The following is a 24,771-nucleotide window of genomic DNA, read 5'->3' on the forward strand; positions in this document are numbered from 1 at the left end:
GGCGGCAACTAGATTGGTAGACATACATACATTCTGTCCCTGTGCTCACTCTCTCTCACTAAGGGCTATCTTGCCCTGCATTGCTTCCCCTCGTACAATTCTTATCTGACATCTGTGGCAGTGCAGAGGGTTTATTCCTCTGTACTCCACAGCTCCATCTGCCGGTGGGAATTCCCCTCTACAGGTGCATTGCACAAGAGCTGGGTTCTGATATTCAGACGTTTGTGGAGGATTTCCTCCACATCTTGTGCGCTGACCATGGAGATATTCCACATTCGTTACAAAACACAATTGATTCTTTTCTCTTTAGGTAAAACAAAAAAGAGGTGTTTTGAAGTTGTTGTTTTTTACTATTTTATTCCCTCTTTTGTGACCTTTCTATTTTCGCTGCTTTGTGGTGCTTAAAGGGAACCTAAACTGAGAAGGATATGGATTTTTCCTTTTAAAATAATACCAGTTGCCTGAATCGCCTGCTGATCCCGTGTCTCCAATACTTTTAGCCACAGACCCTGAACAAGCATGCAGATCAGGTTCTCTGACTGAAGTCAGACTGGATTAGCTGCATGCTTGTTTCAGGGTGTGATTCAGCCACTATTGCAGCCACAGAGATCAGCTGGACTGCCAGGCAACTGGTATTGTTTAACAGGAAACATCCATATCACTCTCAGTTAAGGTTCCCTTTAAAGCACTCTTACATAAACTAATATTTTTAATCTTTTACACCATTAGATAATAAGCAAATGCTTCTGTTCAATTTTATACAGATCTTGGTTTTGGTAAAATATATTTAATTAAAAAAGGACACAAAGAACACATAACATGGAAAAAAAAATAGAAGATGTTTTTATTTGTTTTTTAGCTATAATCAATGTGTGCCTTTGATACCCTTGAACAGTTTTTGTAGAGATAACTTGATCTCATGATTTCTAAAGCTGTACAAAATTGGATTCATCAAAGGAGTGACCACAATGTACAAAAGAGATCTGAATTTATTCAGGTCAGGGGAGTCTTCATTGGTAGGACTCACGTAAACAGTAATTAGAGTACCATAATGTATACCCACAGTGACAAGGTGGGAGCTGCAGGTGGAGAAGGCCTTTATTTTTCCTGCAGTGGATGACATCTTGATGACAGTGATAAATATGTACAAGTATGTTCCAAGGATAAAAGTAAAAGGGAAAAATATTGTGACCAATGAAATTAGGAGGTCTTCCAGCCTGGCAACAGCAGTGTCAGTGGTTTGTAAGGCCAGCACGGGACCAAAGTCGCAGAAGAAGTGGTCTACAACATTCTGACCACAGAAAGGAAATTGTCTACCGTAGATCATTTCACTTGAAACAAGGCTGACAACTAAAAACCATGACCAAAAAATAAGATGGAAGCAAATTTTGGAGTCCATTATTAATGTGTATTGCAAAGGTTTAGAGATGGCCACATATCGGTCATAAGACATGATGGCAATGATAAAACATTGGACACACACAAAGATACCGAACAAGCTTAGCTGGGTCATGCATCCTCGAACAGATATCACCCCTTCTGTCTTTAGTATGATGTCCAAGGTCAGCGGAATAATGCAAGTGGTTAGAAGGACATCGGCTATAGCTAGGTGTTTCACAAAGAAGAACATTGGGATTTTAAGAGCATCGTTGGTTGACACCAGACAGATAATTAAAAGATTTCCACCTACGATGACATTGTAAACCAGAAGAAGCACAAAGAAGAGGAGAAATCTGAGATTGTTTAGACCTTTAAATCCAAGAAGACGGAACTCTGTGACTTCTGTCTCATTCTCCTTACACATTATACAAGATGATCTGTGAGACGCAAAGAAAGTTTAATTACAGGCAGTCGTCCTACTTACAAACAAACTTGAGTTACAACGTTTCATAGATACGGACAAAGTTGTCTTCTTGTACAAAATATACAGGACATTTTTTTTAGCATATTAAAGCTTTGTATTATTAACTGTTGTAGGCAGTTTAAAGAGACAATGAAGCGAAAACAAAATTATGATATTATGATTTGTATGTGTAGTACAGCTAAGAAATAAAACATTAAGATCAGATACAAAAGTAGTACAGAGGCGCCAACAGGGTAAAAACAATATTTCTTTAAAATGGTTAAAATGAAGTAGGTAGCGGTGGACTTACCCCTCCAAAACAGACACAAAAATTGCTGTTTTAAGCAAAAATCAGTTTATTTACATACTCCGAATAAGGTGCAACGCGTTTCGCGGGTACATCCCACTTCCCCAGGCAATAAACAGGAGCATATCACCAATGCGGTCCGGTACATAGCCTGGCGCCTCTGTGGCGCCGCTATGTACCGGACTGCATTGGTGATATGCTCCTGTTTATTGCCTGGGGAAGTGGGATGTACCCGCGAAACGCGTTGCACCTTATTCGGAGTATGTAAATAAACTGATTTTTGCTTAAAACAGCAATTTTTGTGTCTGTTTTGGAGGGGTAAGTCCACCGCTACCTACTTCATTTTAACCATTTTAAAGAAATATTGTTTTTACCCTGTTGGCGCCTCTGTACTACTTTTGCAGTTGTTTCCACCCCTGGTGGAGGGGAATTCTTCTTTTTTCCCGATCTACAGAGAGCGACTTCTTAATCCTGAGTGGGGGCAGGTCTAATCTCCTCACCTGCCTTCATAGTGGTTACCTGGACGGTAACCCTTGTTTGTGAGTATAACCTACCTATACTTACCTTCCATACCCAATTTACAGTACATACTACACTATACTGGGCTCTCGGCGTCCTCCCTTATATTAAAATCAGATACATCAGTCTAATTGTTTCCAGTACAGGAAGAGTTAAGAAACTCCATTTGTTATCTCTATGCAAAAAAGCAATTAAGCTCTGCGACTTTCAAAGTCGTGGAGAGGGCTGTCTTCTGACTTTTATTATCTCAAGTGTTATTGAACTATTTACTTTTTCTCTGCCAGAGGAGAGGTCATTAGTTCACAGACTGCTCTGAAAGAATCATTTTGAATGCAGAAACAAATCATTTATCCAGGTTTCACTATGTGTAACACAGGACTCAACTTACATACACATTCAACTTACAAGCAGTGTCTTGGAACAGTACCTGTTTGTATGTAAGAAGCCAACTGTATCTGTTATAAAACACAATGGCCTCAGTCAACCATAGTCAACTGAATTTCTCAGCATACATTGTGGATCGGGTTCTAGGGTTAAATCAAACCTGAAGAAAAAAAAAACAAACAAACAAAAACAAAACAGAACAGTATGATACAATGAATTGTATGCGTAGTATGGGTAATGAATATAACATTAGTAGCAAAGAAAAAAGTCTCATTTTTATTTTCAGTTATATAGCTTTATTTTAGAACATTGCAACATGCTGTCACAGTTGCACACTCTGGGCTTGATTCACAAAACAGTGCTGTTAGCACGACTGTTAGCATGGCTTTTTGCACATTTTAGCGTGTTTTTGCGTGGAAAACGGGTTTTGCGTGGAAAAACGGTTATCACGTGCTTAAAAATTCACAGTGAATGTGAATTTTTTGTGCGTTAATGTTCCTGCAATAATGCAAATTTACCGCGCGAACGCGAGCATTAACGTGTGAAAAATTCATGTTAATGCGCAAGCGTGAATTTGTGCGCGTGAGAACCGCTATCAAGCGAAATTTCAAGCGAAGCACTTTTCACAGCGTGCTAACAGTTATCACCGTTTTGTGAATCAAGCCCTCTGTCTTTTAAATTTAAACTATAAAACAAAGCAGAAATAATGATCCTTTGAACTGTCCTGCAGTAAAACCTAAAGCAATGCAGGTCTAGGACTAAGTCAAGCACCTCTAAGGGCCTGTTTCCACAACACGCAGATTGGATGCAGATTGGATGCAGAAAAACTGACTCCAATGAATGCCTATAGGAAAATCTGCATCAGTAAAATCGCGTTTAGTGGAAACAGGCTCATAGGCATTCATTGGAGTCAGTTTTTCTGCATCCATTCTGCATCCAATCTGCGTGTTGTGAAAACAGGCCCTTAGAGGAGCTTGGATTAGTCCTAGACCTGCATTGCCATACACTCCATACCTATTGCCTGATGAAGCAGGGTAATTCCTGCAAAATGCGTTGTACTGATTCTTGGAGTGTATAAATAAATGATTTTGTTGCTACAACATCTTTACTAATTTGTGTCTACTTAGAGGAGATAAGTCCACCTCCGCATCCTCTCTATTTATAAACATTGTACCTTTTTTATCCTACTGGCGCCTCTGTTTTCCTTTACGTGCATTGATAACAACTGACGTTTTTTTTTTGTTTGTTTGTTTGTTATTCCTCTTCCTGTACTGAAAAATAACATGAGACTCTTGTCTTTGCTACTAATGTTCTGTTTCTTAGCTGTACTACACATTTCATTATTTCATAAGTTTACACTTCAGGTTTGCTTTAAGTAAAATGTGCACAAGCATTTTGGTTTGTTGGTATTTTAAAGTTTTTTTAGGCCAACACATATAGATGACTGGTGGAGTCAATTACAGTAAACTTGAGGTGGGTGTGTAATGGAGGCTGCCATATTTATTTCCTTTCAAGCAATGCAGATTGCCTGGTTGCTCTGATGACCCTTTGCCTGTAATACTTTTAGCCATAGACCCCGAACAAGCATGCAGATCAGATGTTTCTGACTGAAGTTCGATTGGATTGTCTACATGCTTGTTTCAGGGCTGTGACACCACCGATGCCAGAAGATCAACAAGACTCCCAGACAACTGGTATTGTTTAAAAGGAAATAAATATGGCAGCCTCTATATCACACTCACCTTGGTTTCCTTAAAGAGAACCTGTACTGAGTAAAAATATTTAAAATAAACACATGTGGTAACTTCAAATGAACATTACATAGTTACCTTGCCATCAGTTCCTCTCAGAAGCTCACAATTTTCTTCTGACAATAATCCCTTCCAGTTCTGACAATATTTTGTCAGATCTGAAATAGATCAGTTGCTGTCAGTAAAATATCAGTTGCTGTCAGTTATAGCTGAGAGGAAAACTGATGTACCAGGTAATGTCTATGTTTCCCTATGGCTCAAGTGGGCGATGTTACAGTTTAACTGTGTGCTGACCAGAAAGCTGTTATGGGTAATGGCCATTTTCAAAATGGAGGACGGAAAATTCCATTGATCACAGTGAACAAACAGGACGCGGGACAGGAGAAAGACACTGAGGAGTAGACTTCATGGAAGGTAAGTATGACTTGTGTATGCTTATTTTTACTTTTAATTTTCAGTTCAGGTTTTCTTTAAAAAGTGACTAAATTGATAAAAAAAATTTAACAGAAAAATTAATACATGCATGACCAGATAACTGCTACAGAAACATACTGGTGTGCAGAAACCTAGCATATTCCTGGTGAAGAGTGCCACCAGCAGGAACAATGCGGTATTACAGGGTCCCTAACATGCAATAGGATGCTTCGATCTATTCTGCACCTTTCCTGCAGACAAGTTCATTTCCCATTGGTCAGAATACCAAACCAGGACAGAGGGGCTTCTTATTTAACAAGTAAGGAAAGACATGAAGAAGAAAGAAACAAAACAAACAAACAAAACAAAAACAAAAAAAACTGTTGATTTTGTTCAGAGCATGTGTAGTCAAAGGAAAGATTTAGGAAGGATTCCAACAGACTTTTTTTGTTGTTGTTGTTGTTCTAATGACTGCATCTGCTCAGCCACTGATGACAAATCATACAAAGGCTGGGAGCACACTCGCCTATCGGTTTTCTGTATGTGTCTTCTGCACACCATGGTTGGGTATGTGTGGAAACATGCACGCTTTATCACATAAGCTAATGTAATTGATAGAGAAAATGCCTGCAGTGCTTCACTGCTGTCTGCTTTTATCTGCATGGGGAAAACACATTCAAGTGTGCACTGGCCAATGGATTAAAGGGGCACTACAGCGAAAAACTGTAAAATTTAAAATATGTGCAAACATATACAAATAAGAAGTACATTTTCTACAGAGTAAAATGAGCCATAAATTACTTTTCTCCTATGTTGCTGTCACTTACAGTAGGTAGTAGAAATCTGACAGAAGTGACAGGTTTTGGACTAATCCATCTCTTCATAGGGGATTCTCAGCAAAGCTTTTATTCTTTATAAAGATATTCCCTAAAAAGGATTTAAACAATGATGCTGGCCAGGCTCCCTGCTCGCTACACAGTTTTTGGGCAGTTGGACAGAGCAACTGCCATTCACCAAGTGCTTTTGAAAACAAATATATCCCTGAGATGGACTAGTCCAAAACCTGTCACTTCTGTCAGATTTCTACTACCTACTGTAAGTGTCAGCAACATAGGAGAAAAGTAATTTATGGCCCGTTTTACTCTGGAAAAATTGTACATCTTATTTGTATATGTTTGCACATATTTTAAATGTTACAGTTTTGCATTGTAGTGCCCCTTTAACATTGGTTCTTAGTTTACCTGTGCAGGGGAGGGGGGGGGGGGGAGGGGGGCATTCACAGTTTTTCAAGGGGGACCAGTGATTTCTAGTTACGCCCCTGCTTGTGATGGTGAGTACACACATTCTATTGCTATTGGCCGATGGCTGGTCAATGTTACTACTCCCATTTAGTAAGCAACTGGGAGCACCATAAAAGTCAATTCAGGCCTCACTTACCCAAAAGATCGATATAAAGTTTATTGTGGACAACATTCCAAGACATTATCAAAGCACACAAAAAAAGATGTTTTAAAGGAGTGTCCAAGAACCCCCCTCCACTCACACATGCATCACACTCACATTGCTGCTGATACTCTCTACATGCACCTATAGGTATATCCTGGAGCAGTGGACTTGGTAAAAGTGAGCTGTATATCTCTAAATGGGTGGCCAATACAAAAAGATTTTATGATTAAGGCTGACAGCTGTTCAGCAAAAAGTTGATAAATACAGTTCCCATCAGGCCTGCTCGTGACTTGTTGTTAGAGTGGCAATGAACAACAACCATAGGTTAAATTTATGTACATCTCTAAGGCCCGGTGCACACCAGAGGAGTTTTTCTGAGCGTTTTGAGTTGTTAAATCTGCTGCTAATGTTATCCTATGTGTCTGTGCACACTGGAGCAATGAGGTTTTGTAAAAAGCCCAATAGCATTACATTGGGAAGAGCTTTTGAAACCTCTAAAAGCTCTTCCCAATGCAATGCTATGGTTTTTTTTTTTTACAAAACCTCATTGCTCCAGTGTGCACAGACACATAGGATAACATTAGCAGCAGATTTAAAAACTCAAAACGCTCAGAAAAACTCCTCTGGTGTGCACCAGGCCTTAGAGATTAAAGCGGTTCCGAGATGAAAAACGAACTATAACAAGTAACTTGTCTATATATCTTATCTAAAGTTTGGATATTTTACACAGCAAATTTAGCTGCAAACAGCTTTAATAGAATATGATTATTTCTTCCTGTAATACAATGACAGCAGCCATGTTGTTTGTAAACATTACACAGAGGCAGGCTTATCTGCATCTTGAGCAAAAAAACCTAATCCCCCCCCTCCTCCCTCCTCCTCTCTGCCTCTGAAATTTCTGGCTAGTAATACCTCCCCCTCTTCCTGCCCAGACTGAGCTCCCATGAGCCCTTGCTACTGCCAAGGCTCTCTGAAAACCTGTGGGCATGGTTTATTTAGTTTATAGGGAATTAGAGTATTAGAACAAAAACAAAAAAGTATTTGGCTTGAGGAATGCCCTATAAACAATAAGAAAGGAACACAATTGTGCAATGATTAAAAGTTCACCTCGGATTCACATTAAGCTTCATGAATCCAGTCACATAAACTGTTAGTTCATTAGCACAAGCAAAGCAGTGGGTTAGTAAGCTGCGATATTGCACATTATGTTCAGCCAATGCAGCAACAACTTCCTCATTAACATCACCAAGCTTTAGCAATGTCCGAGATTTCAGATGCCCTTTACCTGTTGTCCATGCATCTGACTGCAGAGCCCCGACAATTGTGTCCCTCCTGCAGACACTAACTTTCCACATGCCTCAGGAATACTCACACAGTCGCTGTGAGCGATATTCAGCAGTGTAGCGGTGATTCCTCCCCCTCGTGATCAACCCGCGCTGGCTTTCCAGGCAGCGTGTCGGCAGGGATCAACAGAGGCTAGCATCTAGCGAGAATAGTGGGTGAGGCCGGTCTCCTGTAGCTCCTCCCACCTACATGTTTCGGTGTATAGCCTTCCTCAGGGCGTGGCAATACACTCCCATGTAGTATGAAAGCTTATCTACACAATATGTTCATATTATTCAAACTCTGTCGGCCTTTATAATACATGGAGGTGGTAAAATTGGCCAGTAATTGGCAAATCAAAATGGAATGTGTCTACGTAGCTTAAAGCCTTGTACAAACCTTACATATTGATTTGGATAATCATTGACCAGTTTTACCCCCTCCAAGTAATATGAGCACATATATACATAATCTGTGCATAGTACTTAATAACTGTTGACCCTCCTACTACATGAAAGTGATAAAATTGGTGGGTGATTGGCCAATCATGATTAAAAGTATGTACGAGGCTTAGGGGTGTATACACACATCCAAATTTGATTGCTCACCAACTGATCAATTTTCCCACTTCAAACCAATATAAGGGCCAACATAGTTTGAATACTAAGTTCTCACACTACGTAAAAGTCGTAAAAGTGGCCAATGACTGCCCAATTAAAATTGGATGTTTGTAAGCTCCTTTGAGTGTAGTATTATTGTTATTATTATTATTTAGTATTTCTATAGCGCCGACATCCTCCGCAGCACTGTATAGAGTATATTGTCTTGTCACTTAAAGGATACCCGAACTGACATGTGACATTATGAGATAGACATGTGTATGTACAGTGCCTAGCACACAAATAACTATGCTGTGTTCTTTTTTTTCTTTCTCTGCCTGAAAGAGTTAAATATCAGGTATGTAAGTGGCTCACTCAGACAGGAAGTGACTACAGTGTGACCCTCACTGATAACAAATTCCAACTATAAAACACTTTCCTAGCAGAAAATGGCTTCTGAGAGCAAGAAAGAGGTAAAAAAGGGGAATTTCTTATCAGTAAGGGTCACACTGTAATCACTTCCTGTCTGAGTCAGGACTGAGTCAGTCCCTTACATACCTGATATTTAACTCTTTCAGGCAGAGAAAGAAAAAAAAGAACAAAGCATAGTTATTTGTGTGCTAGGCACTGCACAAACACATGTCTATCTCATCATGTCACATGTCACTTCGGGTATCCTTTAACTGTCCATCAGAGGGGTTCACAATCTAATCCCTACTATAGTTATGTCTCTATGGGCCTGATTCACAAAGTCTCAGTTATCACGCCTAAAAGACTTTAGGCGTGATAACCTTTGCACTGCTGAGTTAGCACCGTTTTGTGCTCTTTATCGCGCGCAAAGTCCCGCACGCAGTCACGCAACTCTGCGCGCAGCGCCCATAGGGTTTAATGGGCGCATCGCGCGCACTGCACCGTGCGCCACGCAATTGTGTGTGCAAAACTTTGTGCGTGGGAATTTCGCGCGAGTTTCATTTTATCACGCCTAAACTCAGTTTAGGCGTGATAAAGGGCTTTTCACAGGCGTGCAAACACTTTGCACCGCTTTGTGAATCAGGCCCTATGTATCTATCATGTAATTACCACCTCTATGTAGTATGAAGAGTTAGCTACACAATCTGCTCCTAGTATTCAATATCTGTTGACTCTCATAGTACATGGAGATGGTAAAATTGGTCAGTTATTGGCCGATCAAAATTTCAAGCATGTACCTACCAGGTTTAAAACCGTTAGATTTCACAATAAAAATCACATGTAACATAAATATTTCCCATTTTCAGAAACAGCATAAAAGGAATTGTTTTAGGTTTGCTTGTTTTTTTTTAGTAGATATGTGCAAATAAATTGTGCAAAACCTGCTACACTATCTTATTTTCTGTTGCATTTTACTTGCATGTCACAAAAGAGAAAGATTACTTACAGCACAGAGGAAGTTTCTTAATGAACTGCAAATGAAGATGCACAGAGCCTCGTATTGTGCTCAGCTACTGCTGAAAGTCCAGGTCATTTTATAAGTGAGACTACATAGGGGGAATCCCAGTGGATTCACATGAATTCTATAACAGAACAGAACTAATTACCAAACAGCTGAGATCTGTGCTAATTAACTTTGTAAACAAACAAACAAAACAGCAGTGTAAATCATAGATACGTTAGTAACCAGAGAATATAACTACTGCAGTCTTTAAACTGATATTGTAATCATAATGCAAACCTAAAAATAAAATGTATATATCATAAAAACAAGTATTATAACTATTAATATATCATAATACTGGCATGACCTTTATGTCAGTTTTGGGTGGAAACTTGATATACTCACTTGTTGGAAATACAAGAGGATTTAGGAAACACCTAAAAAATAATAAAGTTAATATCGACATAAAATTGAGATAAATGATGAAGAGACAGATTAGTTAAAAGGGCTAAAATATGTACAGAGTAGAATAACCTCATACCAATTTAAAGGGGAACTGAAGAGAGAGGTATATGGAGGCTGCCATGTTTATTTCCTTTTAGACAATACCAGTTGCCTGGCAGCCCTGCTGATCCTCTGCCTCTAATACTATTACCCTAGCCCCTGAACAAGCATGCAGCAGATCAGGTGTTTCAGTGGTTCAGACTTATAAGTCTGATCTGACAAGACTAGCTGCATGCTTGTTTCTGGTTTTAATCAGATACTACTGCAGAGAAATAGACCAGCAGGGCTGCCAGGCAACTGGTATTGATTAAAAGGAAATAAACATGACAGCCTCCATATACCTCTCTCTTCAGTTCCCCTTTAAGAAATTGGTATCCTTGTTCAATGTATTATCTACAGATCTTAACCAATGTCCCCTACCTCTCGTGTCCCTACCTCTCCCTCTAGATTGTAAGCCTTTGGGCAGAGTCCTCCTCCTTTTGTGTCCTACCTGATCTTGCACCTCCATTACTGTGAACCCATGCTATGCATCTGAGTGAACCTAACTTGCCTAACTCCATGCTCCCATCCAGTGACTGACTAAGCATTACCTTGTACTCATACTGTGCTGTGTGATCTGGTTTTCTTGTATTCCTGTATTGTCATATTGCTGTATGTCACCCCTAAATATTGTCTGTAACCTAAATTAATGTCCAGCGCTGCGTAATATGTTGGCACTTTATAAATACAACAAATAATAATAACGTTGTCTCTGCTATTAGTCTCTCTTTTTGTGATGTAAAGCTACCCTCCAGGGCAATATCTCGAAGATCATTTAAGTGGTTTTTTTTTGTTTGTTTGTTTTTTTGTGTGTCCATGGGACCAAAAGTGTGTAGGGACTTGGAGATTGGATTTGGTATTGTTAACAGTGTCCGTTCATACATTTAGGCAGGGTTTGTCTAGTTTCTCCCACGTAAGCAGTGGTGCTCACCGAGAGGTGGTGATTAGTGATGGGCGAACAGTGTTTGCCACTGTTCGGGTTCGCCCGGATTTTGGCCTGTTCGGGTTCGGTTCGGCACCCCCCGAACACCTCATGGTGTTCGGGAGGGTGCTCGGGCACGCTGCCCGAACCCGATCAGGCCTTCTGTGTTCGGCCAAACACAGCCGTGTCCGGCCGAACAAGGCCCCCTATAGAGTCCCAGCATAAAGGGAGAGCATGCCCCAAGCGCGGGGGGGGGGGGGGGTCGTAAATGCCCCCCACCCCTCCCCGCTAAGCTCTCCCTTCTGCTGGACCCTATAAAATTAAATAGAAGTCCCCCAAAGTACCTGTAGCAGGCTGGCAGGAAGAGGACAGAAAGCGGGCAGCCGGAGATGCTAGGCGCTAGTACCATCTGGTACTTCCGCCCTCTCTCTGACGCACTTCCTGTTTACATTTGTAAGTCGCGTCAAGAGAGAACAGAAGTACCGTGATGACGCGAACGAGGGTACGTGTCATCATGTAGATGACGCGTACCCTCGTACACGTCATCGCGGTACTTCTGCTCTCTCTTGACGCGACTTACAAATGTAAACAGGAAGTGCATCAGAGAGAGGGCGGAAGTACCAGATGGTACTAGCGCCTATGCTCTCTGGCTGCCCGCTTGCTGTCCTCTTCCTGCCAGCCTGCTACAGGTACTTTGGGGGACTTCTATTTAATTTTATAGGGTCCAGCAGAAGGGAGAGCTTAGCGGGGAGGGGTGGGGGGCATTTCTGACCCCCCCCCCGCGCTCGGGGCATGCTCTCCCTTTATGCTGGGACCCTATAGGGGCCCCAAAGGGACATGTTCAGGTTGGGTTTGGGGTTCGGCCCGAACATGCCGAATATCGGGGGCATGTTCGGCCGAACTCCCCCGAACCCAAACATCTGGATGTTCGCCCATCACTAGTGGTGATCACGACTTGCCGTGATTTCCCAACCAATTTTACGCTATCCGCCACGGGTATTCGTCACCGTGGATCAATTTTCAATCACTTAAACCCGCTTCGACAGACCGTGAATGCGTACATTCGAACGCATTCATGCTCGTGAAAAGCGGCGCAGAAGCTGTGGTTAGCGGAAATGCGTAGAAATGGGAAGAAGTGACTTTCCTGGCCAATCAGAGGGCCCTAGCCAGGCCCTAGCAACCAATCATAGGAGGGGAGGCTATGCCCTCCCCTCCTGTATATAAAGAGGCGGCCATCATGAAAAGCTCCGTCATTGCTAGACTGTGGTACTGAGAGGATTATCTCCAGGCCATTGTAGCTTCAGCAAGTGCATCGTTGTGTGAAAAACCTAGCGTTTTTACTGCTAACAGTGCTCTTATACTACACTTGTATTCAGTTAGCTAGCCAGTGAGTCATTGCTGTAGTTAGTTGTAGTCAGTGTAGTCAGAGTGGTGATTACTAATTAGTGTGTGTAGTGCAGGCAGGCAGGTTCAGAGTGTACTGCTCACTTGTATTCACCTAGCCAGTCATACACTTCAGCTACTACTTACAGACAGTCACACTGCCACCAGCACGGTCATTCAGCAAGTGTCGTGAGTGACATTGTGTACTGTGCTTACTGCTCACTGGTATTAATCATCTTATTTGGCAGTGATACCCTTCAGTTACGTTCTACTGTGCTCACTGCTCACTGGTATTAATCATCTCATTTGGCAGTGATACCCTTCAGTTACGTTCTACTGTGCTCACTGCTCACTGGTATTAATCATCTCATTAGCCAGTGATACCCTTCAGTTACGTTCTACTGTGCTCACTGCTCACTGGTATTAATCATCTAATTTGGCAGTGATACCCTTCACTTACGTTGTACTGTGCTCACAGCTAGTGTTGGGCGAACATCTAGATGTTCGGGTTCGGGCCGAACAGGCCGAACATGGCCGCGATGTTCGGGTGTTCGACCCGAACTCCGAACATAATGGAAGTCAATGGGGACCCGAACTTTTGTGGTTTGTAAAGCCTCCTTACATGCTACATACCCCAAATTTACAGGGTATGTGCACCTTGGGAGTGGGTACAAGAGGAAAAAAAAATTTAGCAAAAAGAGCTTATAGTTTTTGAGAAAATCGATTTTAAAGTTTCAAAGGGAAAACTGTCTTTTAAATGCGGGAAATGTCTGTTTTCTTTGCACAGGTAACATGCTTTTTGTCGGCATGCAGTCATAAATGTAATACATATAAGAGGTTCCAGGAAAAGGGACCGGTAATGCTAACCCAGCAGCAGCACACGTGATGGAACAGGAGGAGGGTGGCGCAGGAGGAGAAGGCCACGCTTTGAGACACAACAACCCAGGCCTTGCATGAGGACAAGAAGCGTGCGGATAGCATGCTTTGTACCACCATGCAGTCATAAATGTAATAAAGATAAGTGGTTCAATAAACAGGGACCACGCGGCAACGCTAACCCAGCAGCAGCACACGTGATGGAACAGGAGGAGGCGCAGGAGGAGAAGGCCACGCTTTGTGAGACACAACAACCCAGGCCTTGCATGAGGACAAAAAGCGTGCGGATAGCATGCTTTGTACCGCCATGTAGTCATAAATGTAATAAAGATAAGAGGTTCAATAAACAGGGACCACGCGGCAACGCTAACCCAGCAGCAGCAGCAGCAGCAGCACACGTGATGGAACAGGAGGAGGCGCAGGAGGAGAAGGCCACGCTTTGTGAGACACAACAACCCAGGCCTTGCATGAGGACAAAAAGCGTGCGGATAGCATGCTTTGTACCGCCATGTAGTCATAAATGTAATAAAGATAAGAGGTTCAATAAACAGGGACCACGCGGCAACGGTAACCCAGCAGCAGCAGCAGCAGCAGCAGCACACGTGATGGAACAGGAGGAGGCGCAGGAGGAGAAGGCCACGCTTTGTGAGACACAACAACCCAGGCCTTGCATGAGGACAAAAAGCGTGCGGATAGCATGCTTTGTACCGCCATGTAGTCATAAATGTAATAAAGATAAGAGGTTCCATAAACAGGGACCACGCGGCAACGGTAACCCAGCAGCAGCAGCAGCAGCAGCAGCACACGTGATGGAACAGGAGGAGGCGCAGGAGGAGAAGGCCACGCTTTGTGAGACACAACAACCCAGGCCTTGCATGAGGACAAAAAGCGTGCGGATAGCATGCTTTGTACCGCCATGTAGTCATAAATGTAATAAAGATAAGAGGTTCCATAAACAGGGACCGGCAACGGTAACCCAGCAGCAGCAGCAGCAGCAGCAGCACACGTGATGGAACAGGAGGAGGCGCAGGAGGAGAAGGCCACGCTTTGTGAGACACAACAACCCAGGCCTTGCATGAGGACAAAAAGCGTGCGGATATAGCAGCAATGCTTTTTGCCGCCATGCAGTCATAAATGTAATACAGATGAGAGGTTCAATAAACAGGGACCGGAAACGCTAAACCATCCCAGATGTTCATCGGTCATGTTACTTGGTTGGGGTCCAGGAGTGTTGCGTAGTCGTTTCCAATCCAGGATTGATTCATTTTAATTTGAGTCAGACGGTCTGCATTTTCTGTGGAGAGGCGGATACGCCGATCTGTGATGATGCCTCCGGCAGCACTGAAACAGCGTTCCGACATAACGCTGGCTGCCGGGCAAGCCAGCACCTCTATTGCGTACATTGCCAGTTCGTGCCAGGTGTCTAGCTTCATGCCCGGTTTCAGGTCCAGCGGTGCCAGCCACAAATCCGTCTGTTCCTTTATTCCCCTCCAAATTTCCTCCCCTGTGTGCTGCTTATCCCCAAGGCAGATCAGCTTCAGCAACGCTTGCTGACGCATGCCAACAGCTGTGCTGCACTGCTTCCACGATCCTACTGCTGCTGGTGCTGGGTTAGCATTTCCGGATGAGGTACAGCTTTGAGATGCGTTGGAGGAGAAGGAGTCAGAGAGGTAGGTGCTGCTGTTGTTATCCAGCTGTTTGCGGCGTGGGCAACACCCGCGCCGTAGCAGGTGAGGAATCGCTGCCAGGCTCCACAAGGTTCACCCAGTGCGCGGTAAGGGAGATGTATCGACCCTGGCCGAACGCACTCGTCCAGGTGTCAGTGGTGAGGTGAACCTTGCAGGCAACGGCATTCTTCAAGCTTCGGGTTATTTAGCTGACCACGTGCTCATGCAACTCAGGCACTGCAGAGCGCGCAAAGTGGTAGCGGCTGGGAACAACGTAACGTGGGATGGCCACTGACATCATGCCCTTGAAGCTGTTTGTCTCCACCACTCGATATGGCAGCATTTCGCAGGCCAGAAGCTTGGCTATGCTGGCTGGCTGTTACTGCCACGGCCCGGGGGTCATTTGCTGGCAATTTCCTCTTGTGCTCAAACATCTCAGAGACAGACAACTCAACCGTAGCGCTGCACACCGAAGGGCTGTTGGTTGTTGTGTTTGATGAACACTGGGAGACCTCAAGAGCACTAGTCCGGAAAGTGACAGTGTCAGCATCGTCTGATGTTTGTGAATGTTGTGAACCACGCAATGGCTGGGCTACTGCTGCTGCTGAGGCGGGTCTGGTGGTGAGTCTGGTGAACCCAAGGGAGGCAGTGTTGCTGGTGGTACCCTGTCCTGCCGCGTTTGCCCACAGAGTGGGATGTTTGGATAGAATGTGGCGGCTCATGCTGGTGGTGGAGAGGTTGTTAATACTTTTCCCCCTGCTCAGGCGGGTCTTGCACACCTTGCAAATCGCCATGGTAACATCCTCAGTGCAGTCTTCAAAGAAAGCCCAGACTTTAACTGGCTGAGGACTCGGACCTCGTGCGTGATGTGCTGGTGCTGCTTAACCCACTGCTGGACGCTTGAGAGGTCATCCAAGTAATTATCTGGTCCTGTTCTTTTGGATCTGTGAGGGTTGTTGTCCTGGACAACATGGGCAGTATTGAGTGGGTTTTCTTGGGTGCTCCCCTGTGGCCTGTACGTGAACCGTCAGGGGAAACACCTCTTCCCTTGCCCCTCCCTCTTTCACCGGATTTCTTCCTCATTTCACTTATCCTTAAAGTACACGCTGACTGGCAGCAGTACAGTGGCAGTACAGAAATGCTATACAGTGGTGGGTGAGCGGTGTACCACTATTGTCAGCAGTGACACAGAGCACAATGCTATACAGTGGCGGGTGAGCGGTGTACTACTGTTCCCAGCAGACACAGAGTGGAAGTAAACACAATGCTATATAGTGTGGCTGAGCCGTGTACACAGAGTGGCATTAAACACAATGCTATATAGTCTGCTATATAGTCACCCCGAACAGGGTGATGTTCTGCAGAACCCGAACAGTGGCAAACACTGTTCGCCCAACACTACTGGGAGGGAACGCAGATTTTAGTACCTAAACACACGATACAACATGTTTTCCGGGGTCGGACTCTGAGGCACATACAGATGGTCCCGATCATCATCCTCATCATACAACTCTTCTCCTGAGTCTGACCCACCCACCACCTCTGCCACCCCAACATCCCCAGACACAGACCCCTCATCGTCCTCAACATTAACTTGGGATGCTGGCCTGAGCCAGACCTCCTCCTCCACATCAGGCCCCATCATCTCCTCAATGGCAGCCCTCATTAATCGCTCTGGCGACGGACTGATGGACACAACGTTCTCCTCCGGGGAGGGCTGCTGCTGACCACTGGCTGCTGGGGTGGATGTTATAGCTTGCGTGGGGCGTTGGCTGTTGCTGTTGTTGGGAGTGCTGCTCACAGCGGAGGTCTCTGGGGAACTCATGTTGAGCTCATATAGTGGTTGACGGTGAGTGGAGTATTACTGATCCCAGCAATATACACACTGACTGGCAGAGTACGCAATGCTATATAGTGTGGCTGAGCGGTGTACACAGAGTGGCAGTAAACACAATGCTATATAGTCTGGCTGAGCGAGCGGTGTACTACTGTTCCCAGCAGAATCAGAGTGGCAGTAAACAATGGTATATAGTCTGGCTGAGCGGTGTACACAGAGTGTCAGTAAACAATGGTATATAGTCTGGCTGAGCGAGCGGTGTACTACTGTTCCCAGCAGAATCAGAGTGGCAGTAAACAATGGTATATAGTCTGGCTGAGCGGTGTACACAGAGTGTCAGTAAACAATGGTATATAGTCTGGCTGAGCGGTGTACACACAATGCTATATAGTCTGCTATATAGTGTCAGTAAACAATGGTATATAGTCTGGCTGAGCGAGCGGTGTACTACTGTTCCCAGCAGAATCAGAGTGGCAGTAAACAATGGTATATAGTCTGGCTGAGCGGTGTACACAGAGTGTCAGTAAACAATGGTATATAGTCTGGCTGAGCGAGCGGTGTACTACTGTTCCCAGCAGAATCAGAGTGGCAGTAAACAATGGTATATAGTCTGGCTGAGCGGTGTACACAGAGTGTCAGTAAACAATGGTATATAGTCTGGCTGAGCGAGCGGTGTACTACTGTTCCCAGCAGAATCAGAGTGGCAGTAAACAATGGTATATAGTCTGGCTGAGCGGTGTACACAGAGTGTCAGTAAACAATGGTATATAGTCTGGCTGAGCGGTGTACACACAATGCTATATAGTCTGCTATATAGTGTCAGTAAACAATGGTATATAGTCTGGCTGAGCGAGCGGTGTACTACTGTTCCCAGCAGAATCAGAGTGGCAGTAAACAATGGTATATAGTCTGGCTGAGCGGTGTACACAGAGTGTCAGTAAACAATGGTATATAGTCTGGCTGAGCGAGCGGTGTACTACTGTTCCCAGCAGAATCAGAGTGGCAGTAAACAATGGTATTTAGTCTGGCTGAGCGGTGTACACAGAGTGTCAGTAAACAATGGTATATAGTCTGGCTGAGCGAGCGGTGTACTACTGTTCCGAGCAGAATCAGAGTGGCAGTAAACAATGGTATATAGTCTGGCTGAGCGGTGTACACAGAGTGTCAGTAAACAATGGTATATAGTCTGGCTGAGCGGTGTACACACAATGCTATATAGTCTGCTATATAGTGTCAGTAAACAATGGTATATAGTCTGGCTGAGCGAGCGGTGTACTACTGTTCCCAGCAGAATCAGAGTGGCAGTAAACAATGGTATATAGTCTGGCTGAGCGGTGTACACAGAGTTTCAGTAAACAATGGTATATAGTCTGGCTGAGCGGTGTACACAGAGTGTCAGTAAACAATGGTATATAGTCTGGCTGAGCGGTGTACACAGAGTGGCAGTAAACACAATGCTATATAGTCTGGCTGAGCGAGCGGTGTACTACTGTTCCCAGCAGAATCAGAGTGGCAGTAAACAATGGTATATAGTCTGGCTGAGCGGTGTACACAGAGTGTCAGTAAACAATGGTATATAGTCTGGCTGAGCGGTGTACACAGAGTGTCAGTAAACAATGGTATATAGTCTGGCTGAGCGAGCGGTGTACTACTGTTCCCAGCAGAATCAGAGTGGCAGTAAACAATGGTATTTAGTCTGGCTGAGCGGTGTACACAGAGTGTCAGTAAACAATGGTATATAGTCTGGCTGAGCGAGCGGTGTACTACTGTTCCGAGCAGAATCAGAGTGGCAGTAAACAATGGTATATAGTCTGGCTGAGCGGTGTACACAGAGTGTCAGTAAACAATGGTATATAGTCTGGCTGAGCGGTGTACACACAATGCTATATAGTCTGCTATATAGTGTCAGTAAACAATGGTATATAGTCTGGCTGAGCGAGCGGTGTACTACTGTTCCCAGCAGAATCAGAGTGGCAGTAAACAATGGTATATAGTCTGGCTGAGCGGTGTACACAGAGTTTCAGTAAACAATGGTATATAGTCTGGCTGAGCGGTGTACACAGAGTGTCAGTAAACAATGGTATATAGTCTGGCTGAGCGGTGTACACAGAGTGGCAGTAAACACAATGCTATATAGTCTGGCTGAGCGAGCGGTGTACTACTGTTCCCAGCAGAATCAGAGTGGCAGTAAACAATGGTATATAGTCTGGCTGAGCGGTGTACACAGAGTGTCAGTAAACAATGGTATATAGTCTGGCTGAGCGGTGTACACAGAGTGTCAGTAAACAATGGTATATAGTCTGGCTGAGCGGTGTACACAGAGTGGCAGTAAACACAATGCTATATACTCTGGCTGAGCGAGCGGTGTACTACTGTTCCCAGCAGACACAGAACAGTGAACAGAATGCTATATAGTGTGGCTGAGCGAGCGGTGTACCACTATTCCCAGCAGACACAGAACAGTGAACAGAATGCTATATAGTGTGGCTGAGCGGGCGGTGTACCACTATTCCCAGCAGACACAGAACAGTGAACAGAATGCTATATAGTGTGGATGAGCGAGCGGTGTACCACTATTCCCAGCAGACACAGAACAGTAAACAGAATGCTATATAGTGTGGCTGAGCGAGCGGTGTACCACTATTCCCAGCAGACACAGAACAGTGAACAGAATGCTATATAGTGTGGCTGAGCGAGCGGTGTACCACTATTCCCAGCAGACACAGAACAGTGCACAGAATGCTATATAGTGTGGCTGAGCGAGCGGTGTACCACTATTCCCAGCAGACACAGAACAGTAAACAGAATGCTATATAGTGTGGCTGAGCGAGCGGTGTACCACTATTCCCAGCAGACACAGAACAGTAAACAGAATGCTATATAGTGTGGCTGAGCGAGCGGTGTACCACTATTCCAAGCAGACACAGAACAGTGAACAGAATGCTATATAGTGTGGCTGAGCGAGCGGTGTACCACTATTCCCAGCAGACACAGAGTGGCAGTAAACAGAATGCTATATAGTGTGGCTGAGCGAGGTACACAGAGTGGCAGTAAACAGAATGCTATATAGTGTGGCTGAGCAAGCGGTGTACTACTATTCCCAGCAGACACAGAGTGGCAGTAAACAGAATGCTATATAGTGTGGCTGAGCGAGGTACACAGAGTGGCAGTAAACAGAATGCTATATAGTGTGGCTGAGCAAGCGGTGTACTACTGTTCCCAGCAGTGACACAATGACAGGGGGGACCCTGGCTAGCGTGGCTGGAGCGCGAACTACCCTGCCTGCCTACCCAAAGCTAAACCCACAGACAAATGGCGGAGATATGACGTGGTTCGGGTATTTATTTACCCGAACCACGTGACCGTTCGGCCAATCAGAGCGCGTTCGGGTCCGAACCACGTGACCCGTTCGGCCAATCACAGCGCTAGCCGAACGTTCGGGGAACGTTCGGCCATGCGCTCTTAGTTCGGCCATATGGCCGAACGGTTTGGCCGAGCACCGTCAGGTGTTCGGCCGAACTCGAACATCACCCGAACAGGGTGATGTTCTGCAGAACCCGAACAGTGGCGAACACTGTTCGCCCAACACTACTCACAGCTCATTGGTATTAATCATCTCATTATCCAGTAATACCTTTCAGTTACATTCTACTGTGCTCACTGCTCACTGGTATTAATCATCTCATTACCCAGTGATACCCTTCATTTGCGTTGTACTGTGCTCACTGCTCACTGGTATTAATCATCTCATTACCCAGTGATACCCTTCACTTACGTTGTACTGTGCTCACTGCTCACTGGTATTATTCATCTCATTAGCCAGTGATATCCTTCACTTACGTTCTACTGTGCTCACTGCTCACTGGTATTATTCATCTCATTAGCCAGTGATTCATTAACAACATGTCTGGTAGGGTTCGTGGGGGTGTCAGGAAAGGGAGTTCCATTGCCTCAGCCACTTCTGGGACTGCTCTACGGCCAGGGAGAGGACGCCCAGCTGTACGGGGTTGTGATGCAGCAGAGAGGGCAGCACAGCCTGGGCCGAGTCAGCTGACGCCATTATCACAATATTTTAAAGCTTTTGGTCCCCGTGTGGTGGTTGAGCAGATGGAACCTGAGGTATTGATGGACATCATGACTGCATCCCAGACCTCTACTGTGAGCAGCACTCCAAGCAGCAGCAGCAGCCAATGCCCCACACTTGATGTGACATCCACCCCAGCACCCAGTGGTCAGCAGCCCTCCCAGGATGACAGTGTTCCGTCCCTCAGTCCGGCATCTGGGAACATACTGATGGATGAAGCTCAGGACATACTGGGGACTGATATGGCAGAGATTGAGCTCGGGCCACAATCACAACTGTTATTGGATGATGTTTATGAAGAGGGGTCTGTGTCTGGGGATGTAGGGACGGAAGAGGAGGTGGGGGAGTCAGAGGAAGAGCTTCATTTTGATAATGACGATGAGGATGATGATGACGTTGTGGACCCTCCGTATGTGCAGCCTGAGTCCGGGGAAGAATGGTCGGAGCAGGATGACGTGTCACCTAGACCTAGGCAAGGATATCGCCATATGTCAGGCAGGGGTAGGTGCAGCAGTGGGCATGTAGGAAGTAGACAGGACACTGCTTCAGCCGGCACCACCACCATGCAACCCCCAACTAGCACAGATTGTTCCGCTGCACCCTCTGCTAGCGGTAGCATACAGGGCCACAGTAAATTGAAGTCACCGGTATGGAACTATTTTGAGGTGTCAAGCCAGGACAAAAAATATGCGGTGTGTAAGTTATCCAGCAAAAATTAAGCCGTGGAAAAAATATGTCCAAGATGGGTATCTCATCCCTCCAGGGCCACCTGAAGAGCCGCCACTGCCATCAGTATGAGGATTTCAAGATTTCAAGAGGAGGTAGGCACTGCAAGCAGGGGGTGCTGAGAGCACAAGGCCCACCACTGCAGCAGCATCATCCCTCCCTCAGGGTCGTGAATCCCCCACCGCAGCAGCAGTAGTAGCACACAATCCCTATTCCACCTCGGCTACTCAGGACACAGTCATTGAGGCTCTCTCTCCTCTGTCTCCCTTGCATCACATCGTCGTCAGACCCTGCTGAGTGACACCGTTCAGGGTCTGACCGAGCCTCTGCCTTTAAGCCACAAGCGCATCCGCAAACTAAATGGCTTGCTGACCCGGGCCATGGCATCACAGCTCCTTCCCTATACAGACACTGCTCCAATTTGGAATCCCCGAGTGGCAAATCCCCAGTCGCCACTATTTTAGCAGGAACGCCATTCCAGCACTCAACAAGTTTGTGGTGGAAAACATGGCCCGTTCGCTCGACTACTCTGTGGGCGAACGGGTCCACGTCACCATGGACTCGTGGAGTAGCCGATTTTGGACAGGTCGCTACCTGTCCTTTACGGCCCACTGGGTGACACTGGTGGAAGGGAGGGAGGACAAGAGCGCAGCAGCCCAGTTAGTGGTGCCACCACGTGGGATCAGGGGGGATGCAGCAGGCTCCTCTCATCCCACTCCCTCCACATCCAGAAAGCAAGCCCGCCTCGGCAGCAGCAGTGCCAAGCCTCGGCACTGCCAAGCGCTCCTAAAATTGGTGACCCTGGGGAAGGAGAGGCTTACAGCCGCCAACGTCCTGGCCGCCCTCAGGATGCAGAAGCGGAGGTGGCTGACCCCCAGAGGCCTGGAAGTGGGGTATGTGGCAGTCTATAACAGGGCCAACCTGGTGTTTACAGTGCAGCAGGAAAACCTCCAGCACATCCCCTGCTTGGCCCACGTGCTGAATCTTGTGGTGCAGCGCTTCCTGCGCACCTACCAGGGGATGAGCAAACTGCTGCAAGATGCCCGAGTGGTGGTACGCTTTTTACGCCACTCAGCCACTGCCTCTGCACTCCTGTCCACCTTAAGCAGCAATATGGAAAGCCACAACGCCTGATTATTGATATGCCAACTTGCTGGAATTCAACTCTGGCCATGTTGGAGCGGCTGTGTCAGCACAGGCTGGCTCTTAGGGCCTACATGCTAGACCCAAGTGAGCCCAGCAACCAGCAAGTCCCCATCATCACTGCAACTCAGTGGACACTGATGCAGCAAATATGCCTGGTGCTGAATCCATTCCTGGAGGCAACCAAGATGGTCAGTGAGGAGCGGGCCTCTGTGTGTCAGTGGGTGCCAATGGTTTGCCTGCTGGACCGGGCAATGGGCAATTTGATTGAGCATGGAGAGGCAGCCCTGAGGCAGCTGGATCAGGAGCAGATGGCAGCACAGTCCAGCTCACAGGAGGGCTCACAGGTAGTAGAGGAGGTGGAGGAGTTGGAGGTCCCTAACCTGAATGGTGAGGAGGAGCAGGAGGAGCAGAGTGCCGCTGGCATTGTACAGGGATGGGGGCTAAGGGGAGGATGACATGGCACAGGAAGAGGACAGGCATTTGATATGGGACAACAAGGCCGATGAAGATGTTGTTGCCAATGCCCACTTGTTTCCCATGGGTGTGCACATGTTGCGCTGCCTTCGCAGGGACCCCCGGGTGATCCAGATGCGTTCCAGGGAGGACATCTGGATCACCTTGATGCTGGACCCACGTCTGAAGGGGAAGCTGGGAGAGTTCATGATGCCATCCACCACCAAGCAACGCACAAGGAAGTTGCAGGGGGCCCTTGTGCACAGACTACTGGAAGCATTCCCCCAGCCTAAGCCTTCCACCCCCACTGTAACTGCTCTGCCAACCCAGCAACAGGTGCCTGACATCACCACCAGCAGCACAATATCCACCACCAGCAGCAGCAATTGGAACCCCAGGAGACCTGAAGAGCCTAAGCAGGAGCCTGTATGCAGTGCAGCAGCCCAGAGCAGAGGTGCCAGCCACAGCATCCACCAGCAACGACTGACCAGCATGGTGGCTGTCTACATGGTGTCATTCAGTGGGCTCAATGACAACGACAGCCCCGTGGACCCCTTGGAGTACTGGGTCAAGAGACTGGACATCTGGAGGGAGCTTGCCCAGTACGCCCTGGAACTCCTGTCCTGCCCTCCTTCCAGTGTCCTCTCCGAGAGATGCTTCAGTGCACTCTTGGCTCTCCCACGCCTCTGTGGACAAACTCACCTTCCTGAAAATCCACCAGGCTTGGGTGGAAGGTGAGTTCCTGGCCCCTATTGTTGGACACAGGGGGACATGAGGTGGCTGCTGCAATGTGTTAACCATGCCTGCCTTTGAACTGACCGTCCACTTTGTCCTCCTGACTCAGTCGCTACTAGTACTACTCTGCGTTCACTTTTCCCAGGTCACCGGACACATCTAATTTTTGGGGTAGCACTATTACACTGTGGTACTACTACCAGTGAGTTGCCAGGATCCTTCTGTGCTGCTGAACTGACCGGCCGCTTTGTCCTCCTGACTCAGTCGCTACTAGTACTACTCTGCACTCACTCTGCCCGGGTCACCGGACGCATCTAATTTTTGGGCAGCACTATTACACTGTGTTACTACTACCAGGGAGTTGCCATGGTCCTTCTGTGCTGCTGAACTGACCAGCCG

The 24,771-nt window shown here is 46.1% G+C and overlaps 1 protein-coding gene across 1 annotated transcript; it reads right to left on the reverse strand.

Annotated features, from left to right (window-relative positions):
* Positions 1–865: 865 nt before the first annotated feature.
* LOC137561956 (olfactory receptor 10A7-like) lies at positions 866–21,288 on the reverse strand. The gene is made up of 2 exons (XM_068273301.1): positions 21,179–21,288; positions 866–1,817 (listed from the first exon to the last, which is right to left on the reverse strand). Exons 1-2 carry the CDS (start codon positions 21,286–21,288, stop codon positions 866–868), a joined length of 1,062 nt encoding a protein of 353 aa, XP_068129402.1.
* Positions 21,289–24,771: the final 3,483 nt, after the last annotated feature.

This window comes from Hyperolius riggenbachi, chromosome 3 (assembly GCF_040937935.1).
Source record: "Hyperolius riggenbachi isolate aHypRig1 chromosome 3, aHypRig1.pri, whole genome shotgun sequence".
Classification (NCBI taxonomy): Eukaryota; Metazoa; Chordata; class Amphibia; order Anura; family Hyperoliidae; genus Hyperolius; species Hyperolius riggenbachi.

Bases quoted from the DNA above. Each gene is read 5' to 3' on its own strand.
- LOC137561956 (XM_068273301.1), bottom strand. From the start codon at position 21,288: ATGGCGTCAGCTGACTCGGCCCAGGCTGTGCTGCCCTCTCTGCTGCAT. The intron at 1,818-21,178 runs GCAATGGAACTC...TGCGTCTCACAG, and splicing joins CAGTCCCAGAAGTGGCTGAG to ATCATCTTGTATAATGTGTA.